This window comes from Sphaeroforma arctica (genome assembly GCF_001186125.1).
Source record: "Sphaeroforma arctica JP610 unplaced genomic scaffold supercont1.275, whole genome shotgun sequence".
Classification (NCBI taxonomy): domain Eukaryota; class Ichthyosporea; order Ichthyophonida; genus Sphaeroforma; species Sphaeroforma arctica.
This window is the reverse complement of record NW_014040283.1, coordinates 14309-21695: the sequence shown is the minus strand read 5'-3', so window position 1 is coordinate 21695 and position 7387 is coordinate 14309. Positions and strand designations below refer to the sequence as shown.

The 7387-nt window shown below is 42.1% G+C and overlaps 1 protein-coding gene across 1 annotated transcript; it reads right to left on the bottom strand.

The window, feature by feature from the left end:
* Positions 1 to 287: 287 nt before the first annotated feature.
* On the bottom strand, positions 288 to 6644 carry SARC_04708 (hypothetical protein). Its single transcript, XM_014301446.1, has 8 exons — positions 6569 to 6644; positions 5951 to 6120; positions 4764 to 4921; positions 3997 to 4034; positions 3382 to 3497; positions 2695 to 2946; positions 1856 to 1978; positions 288 to 723 (listed from the first exon to the last, which is right to left on the bottom strand). The coding sequence occupies exons 1-8, from the start codon at positions 6629 to 6631 to the stop codon at positions 495 to 497; spliced, it is 1149 nt and encodes a 382-aa protein (XP_014156921.1). The 5' UTR covers positions 6632 to 6644; the 3' UTR covers positions 288 to 494.
* Positions 6645 to 7387: the final 743 nt, after the last annotated feature.

Here is a 7387-nt window from a genome sequence, read left to right as displayed (position 1 = left end):
GCGTTTTTCATTTCGAAGTTGTTATGGGCTATTTCCAGGATAAATATTCACATCATATATATTTATCACTAGTACAACGGCCCACGTGCAGGAAAAGGAAAAATCAACTGACAATAAAATGGACCTTCGCTACACCGAATCTAACTGTTTTGCCGAAATACCAACCCCTGCTTTCATTTTCCAAGCCATTTATCTTAAATTACCGGACCCACTACACAATATGCAAACAATTGGTTCCAATGATCTTTGATTAGGCCACTTCAGTTCCGCTGCGTGATCAGTACAGTATCCACTTCTCTAAGTTTATTTTTTGGGTTGTCTTCATCCTACGCTAGACTCAACGAGATAAGTATAGAGAAGGAGCTCACAGATAACAGAAAGCTGTACGATATCGCTGGTAAACTGTAACGTACGCATCCAATTGTTGATCCAGCATAAGCCATCAAAGGGCCAGAGAGCTATATCGCGGTAGTCCAGCCGAATCTCATAATCTCTCAGTCTTGCTGAACAATATTTATTGTGTCGCGCTTCTTTGCTGCCTTCATCAAGGCCCGTTGATGGTCTTGTACTCGTTCATGCAGTATGGCTTTGATCTTTAAGAGCGGCTCCAGGTGGTACAGAAGGTTTGCCGATGGTAGGCTTTCGTTCATCCACGAGAACTGGTGTACGCCTAAGCGTTCGTACGTAAGCTGGGCTTGCGGATAAGTGAGTAGCGGCACATAGCTGTAGAGAGGGAGTGTTAAGTTGTGTATGAAAAGTGTGGTATTCAGCACGATGACTGTTAATAGCTGATTGTTAAGGTAGGAGGATTTGCACATGTAGGGAGTCTGTTTGACGTTGGGATGAACCATCATGGTACTTTGTTTATTTGTGTACGGCTGGACAAGGCAGGTGACACATCCCAATGTTGTATATTAGAGTACACTTGCATATGTGTGACCTAATGCGATCGTTGTATGCATTTATTTACTCTATTCAATTTCTAAATCCAGCAATCAAAGAACACATAGTTCAAGAATGTGCAGTTGCATATCCAAAGACACACATGAGAACATCGGCAATCCCACATACAAATTTATGTGGTCAAAGTACGAAATATGTGACTGATCTGAGATATCTAAACGACATGTACCAGTAAAATCGGGTCGCTTGAAATACATCCTCACACATGTGAATACGCCTATGTCCCTGATTTTGTATAGGCGACCCGGAACCATATCCGCGAGTACCAATAGATACATACAAGTGCTCGTAATCGTTGAGGGAGCAAGTGTAGGTATGTCGACTATTGCTCCCAGCACCTAATAATGAAACTCTTTATCTACACATGCTGCTCAGAGATCAATTCTACCATAGTATAAACGAGTGGATTTATCATCCGAGCTCTTCGAGATTATGTGTTATGTGGGTTTCTGTAGGTAGAAAGAAGCTGGCAATAGAACCGCAGTAAACAATCGCATCCCTGTATATGCAACGTAAAGGCATATCAGCTCTGCCTTTGTATATCTCTTCAACGAACGATTACCAATCGCACCCATCTGCCCACAACTACATATTCAATGTGCGATTGCATATGCATATTTGATATTTTTAACCTTGCCACGCCTCAGTTCCGGGAAAGTCTTTAAGCTCTTCTTATCCCATCGCGTTGTGAAACACAATTCAATTCGCATCTTCTGTGGTTGTCGTGTGTGTCTGATGGCTGATTGCATACATACTCACGGTAATAACATTCCAGCACATGTGCTCATCATACTCCGTGTGCAAGGATATATTTACCTGTGAGTTGACTTGCAACACGGGTGCTTCGTGTACAAAGGCACGCATACTTTATATTAAGCCAAGAACCACCTACCGTTCAGGGGGGCTGTCAACCCCTTCTACGCCACCGGGTTGTGAATCACTGGCTGTTGCGTGCGTGTCGACTGTGTCTATCATGTCGGTTTCCTTGACAGGCTCCATATATGTTGGTCCGAAGCTGAGTAGACAAGACACAATACAATTTTTTTTAGAACGAATTCATTGCCAATCACTCAGGACAATTCATTTCATGTGTATCAATGCAAAGTTGCGTATACTATATTATGACTACAGAATGTGACTAATAACCTTCACGGCCTTTTGATGTCAGCAACTATTTACAGAGATATGTGGTTCAAAATCATGCACACATTCATTAATGTGTCTCGTTCGGCCACCACGGGCGGTTGTATACATGCACTCGATGGTAGTGAAGGATTGTTAAGAAACGCTGAGTGTGCAATACCACGGTCATATATATACACCATTGCGCGTGTGTAGATCCATTTAGGGTTTTAGGGACTTAAGTCTTCCGTTCTCCACTACAGGCGTATGCATAGAAAAAGCAACCTAAGCGCAGTACGGGCAAGATACTCTCGCTTCCGCCTCAGCAAAACCCAACCACTTCACTACACATATTCGTTCATGAACAAGCACTTGGTGGCTGCTGGTCAGACACAAGGCGTCTGTGCAGTACCAAGGACATGTACAAGCAGCATAACCTGTAGGTGGATTAAAAGCCACAATCATATCGACTGGCATACGCTGGTCCATAGTTCTATCACACTTTACATACATGTGCGCAAACATGCAGTCACAGGTTGGGTACTATACTCGCGCAATGAAATCATCCGCAAACACGCAGCCACAACCTAGTCCCTTGCCAGCACTTACTTGTTCACGAGCACTTGGTGGCTGTCCATAGGGCACAAGGCGTGTGTGTAATACCACGGGCATGTACAAGCACCATCGCCCGTGTGTGGGTTGAAGTCCACAAACACATCGAACCGCATCAGCTCGCACATGGTGCCGTTCCTCTCTTTTCGGTCGTAGTAACCACCGCCTGGTAGATTGACCTCCTCAGTGATTTCGCCCCGACAGAATGTGAAGAACTTGAGGACGGCTTGCTTTCCCTCAGGTTTGAGTCTGTGGGGGTGCAAGATAAGAGAAGGAGTTAAACTAGCGGTGTTAAGATGTAGACTATACTGTTGGCATTTGAGGACATAAAATGTCAACATGACAAAAGATAGTTCAGCACTCTGTGGGGTTGAGGATCACATCATACAACTCATGGTGTGCAGGAAGGGCGCTGTAGACTGCGGACAATAGCCGTAGAAGTGGATAACTAAAAAGTGAACAGGTTGCGAGAACCCACTGTATATATGTATATATTGACCAGCTAGTAAGCGACCAAGTTATAAGTATTTCACACTCACACGCTGGCCTGCATACACCTATCCTATGTGCATGTGTTTCTAACTATAGTACGTAGAAATTATATACCATTCGAATACCCTCCACATCGCATGTATATGGTACTTTCATACGCAAACGCGAGCATTGTTCCGATACAACACGTACTTGACTCTTATGCCCGAGCTTTGAAAGTAGCCATCCAGTATACGGAACAGGTACTTCGCCGCAAACGCCCGCTTGGAGAGTCCGCACAGACTCTCTACCGAGCTTCCCTCCAACGCCTGAGAGAGATGCAAGACCCCAATTTACGCGTTGTTAGTGGATTGTTGGTTGTACCGGCGTCGGTGTTTCCGGGTTGGTGTTGTTGTGTTCAAGTTTAAACAAACGACGCACTACTAAGCTCTCGGCCAAAGCCTGGAAGTAATATACACCTTATCTGGCGACGCTATATGATACCTAAAGTTAAAAGGAACAGATAAGTCACAGTGATAAAACAAGTAGACGCTCTCATCTGAACATTCAGTTCAAAGCATGTCAGTATCCAGTAGTTGTTTGCCGAAGGCCATTCATTGCGTGCGCGTGTCGCATAACTCAGACCGTGTCTATTGATGTTGCTTAGTCTTCGGTAAGCATCGGAGATCCGACCGGAACGCGGAAAGGGTGTGTGTCATTATAGCAAAGTAGACATGTGCGCAATACACCTGTGAAACGAACACGCTGGACTCAAAGCGACCATACATTTTACTCCACAGAGATTGGAATCAACTGATATATCCGTACCCGAGTGAATGGAAGCTCTGCTGTCCTGACGTCGAAATCTGATTGTGTTCAGCGTTATTTGATGGCCAGAGTGTGGGGGGTGGCACAAGCATCGAAGTTTGCACGCGGGGTATACAGAACGAGAATGTGAGCGAGATTGTTTCGTTGCTTGCTTCTATATATTTTATACTTAGTCTGCTCACCTGCGGGGGGGGATCGCAAAGACAAAAGTACCTTTTCAATGCGTAGCGCGCAAGACAGAGGGTTTGAACACAAATTACATTCCAAAAATGCAACAATTAATGATATAACACGATTATTTCTTTGTCCCAGGCTCTCGCATTATATCAAAGAATGCATATTTGCAATTAAACTTCAAATTTATATTAACACATCGATGAGCGGGTCAACGATCGAGCTCTTCATGATATCATATGAGTTTTTGCCATTCAGGTCAGATGAGTGGACGTATGGTTTTGTCGGCTAAAAAGATGGGTCGACTCTTTGGAGTACATGCACAAACTAAAACCCATACATGGCGATACAAGAACGTATTATGATTCGCTACCAAAAAAGTGAGCCAAATAATTCAATACCGATGCATGCCTGTATCCGTTGGTGTGAATACGTTTTTGCAACGTAGGCAAGAACTCTTTATCTGCTCGTAAAATGAAAGCGTATACTTTTATGTGAGGCGAGAATTGTGCGTTCGGTGGTATATTACACCATATATCGCCGCAAGACCTCTGAGCAATTCTGACTGACTATGAACGCTTGATACAACTCACCATTGCACTCAAAGTCCGAACCAAAGAGATGTAAGTTTCTTCGTACGGGTATGACAATATCTACGTCCACATCCCACGGAATCATTCCTCCGTGACGCTTACTACCCAGCAGTGAACCCGCATCTAGGTGATAGTACAAGCCTAGCTCGTTCAAGGCTCTGATGATGTATACACTATGTGCAGATAGACTGCGTGGAAGAAAAAATGGCGTAGAAACAGTTTATTTGTTTATATATATATATATATATATATATATATATTAATAATACATATATATATATATATATATTAATGATATATAATAATAATGTATATATATATATATATATATATATATATATATATATATATATAATAATATAAGAAAATATAGATATATAAATATATAATAATAATAATAATATATATCAATTATATATATATATATATGAAAATATAGATATATGAATATATATATCCATGGCGTGTATAGACCAATAGGGAACCAGTATCCGAACGGTCGCACAAGCTTAGCTAGTTTGGTGCACTGACGGCGTATTCACTTTAAGCGAATGGAATATTTAGCAGAAAGCCTATTGCATATTTGAGTTCGTATTGTGTTAAGAATTTATGAATACAAGGTATACAATGATAGTTCGGCTACACACCGAATTTGCAGCCATTGTGTGCGTCTTTATTCTATACCGTTTTGCTCATTGCCATTGTACATTTAGGATTAAGATCCACAACCGTGATTAATATAATATATAACCCGTGCTGAGCACAGCCTCAACAAGTAGTACCAAAAACAAGCTGAGCTTTCATTTGGCTGCAGTAATAGAAAACTTACATACCCAGTCCAACCACAACAATTGGCAATGCAGGCTTAACTTAGAGTCTTCGAGTTGACTATAACAGTAGAATCATTCCTTATTCCACAGTACCACATCCAGCCCAGTCACAGCATTGAAAAATCAAACCCTACATGTTGGGTTGGCAGCAGCAGTCAATCCAGATACAAGCCAGCTGTAAATGGCAGCGGCGCACATGGTGGTGCTGCGGGGAACAAGCTACAGTGCGACACACATTATAGTAAACAAAGATTAAAACTCTCAATCCTCATACCACGGAACCAAATCCAGTACAGCCACAACCATTTAGTACCAAAATGTACACGTTGCTGTCGCTGTAACAATAGACAAACGTACGTGCCAGCTTCATACGGCAGCGGCGCAAGTGGCGGTGCTGCAGGGAACCCGTTACATGGTGGTACACGCCATGGCAAATTAGGATTGGGGCTTCCGTAGCCAATGTCAGTTGGTAGTATGCTCTGAGCTACTTTTTGCGATGTGCTTAGGTTTATGTAGTCTTTTGTGTACTGTTTGAGGAGGATAAATTGGTTCATGTGAGCTTGCGGAAGGTCAAATCTGCCACGCCAATTCCAGTTCTAATTCCGATTCCTGGACGGTATGTTTTCTTAGTCCTAGCAGCCTGAGGTTTGACATAGAGTTTGTTCATTCTACCTTTCCTCCACTACTTCTCTAAGCCGCAAATAATAGTTGTGGCCGGTGTATACCATTGCTTACATGACTTGAACATTGGAACGTTCTTAATTGCAATGATTCGGGCATCGATCTATACGCCAAAAGGGGGACACAACTTATCACACTGACGCGGAAAATACAGCTTCTCACCTCAAATTTCTATAAGATCCACAGGAGGATGCCACCATTTCTTATAATCTATTCCTGCCTAGTTGCCACACAAATGAACACACTGAGCATGCAGTACAGTGAAGAAGAAGCACCAACCGGTGCTACACACACCTGTTGAGTCGCGTTATGTACTTGGATTGCGTCTGCATGCGAATAGCTCGAAGCAGATAGCATTTCCTCATGAGTAAGCGCGCTTGATCCAAAGGCCAGATCGATTCTCTTACCTGAGAAATTGTGCGAAAGCGGAGGTAATCAATGCAGATTAGTGGCACGCGCACTTAAGCCAGTTGAGTCACACGTGGAGACGTATATTTAGTCCGTGTGCATTATGGTACACATATGTGGGACTCCAGATGCGTATAAAAACCTGTTCTTGAAAGTTGTTAATTAAGAGCTCGACGAGTCACGATACAGAAAGTTACACAAAGCAAACTTTAAGGGTGTGCGTGGTACCAATGTCATGAAAACCCTAAACCCTAGAATAGGGAGATACACAAAGCATCCTTTCTAAAGGGTGTACTTGGTACTATTGTCATGTATGTTGTCAGAGCAGTTTGTAAATCGGTTAAAAATCGGGCACATCGCGACAAAAGAAACAATCATCAAATTGTCAGACTAGTAAAAGACTTGTCCATGAAATGCATAATATCGCGTTGCTAAAATAATTTTCCCTTAATGAACTTAAGATCGCCCTCTTCGCCAAAAAGCGATGCGGTAGAAATATACATACATACAAACAATACATTCGTATAAACACATACATATATGCATAAAAAGTTAAAAAAGTGAATATGTACTACAATAGATACACGAATACATACACACATATACATACACCGCAAATACACACACACCCACACCCACACACACACACACACATATATATATATATATAAATATATACATATATATATAGAAATATATACATAT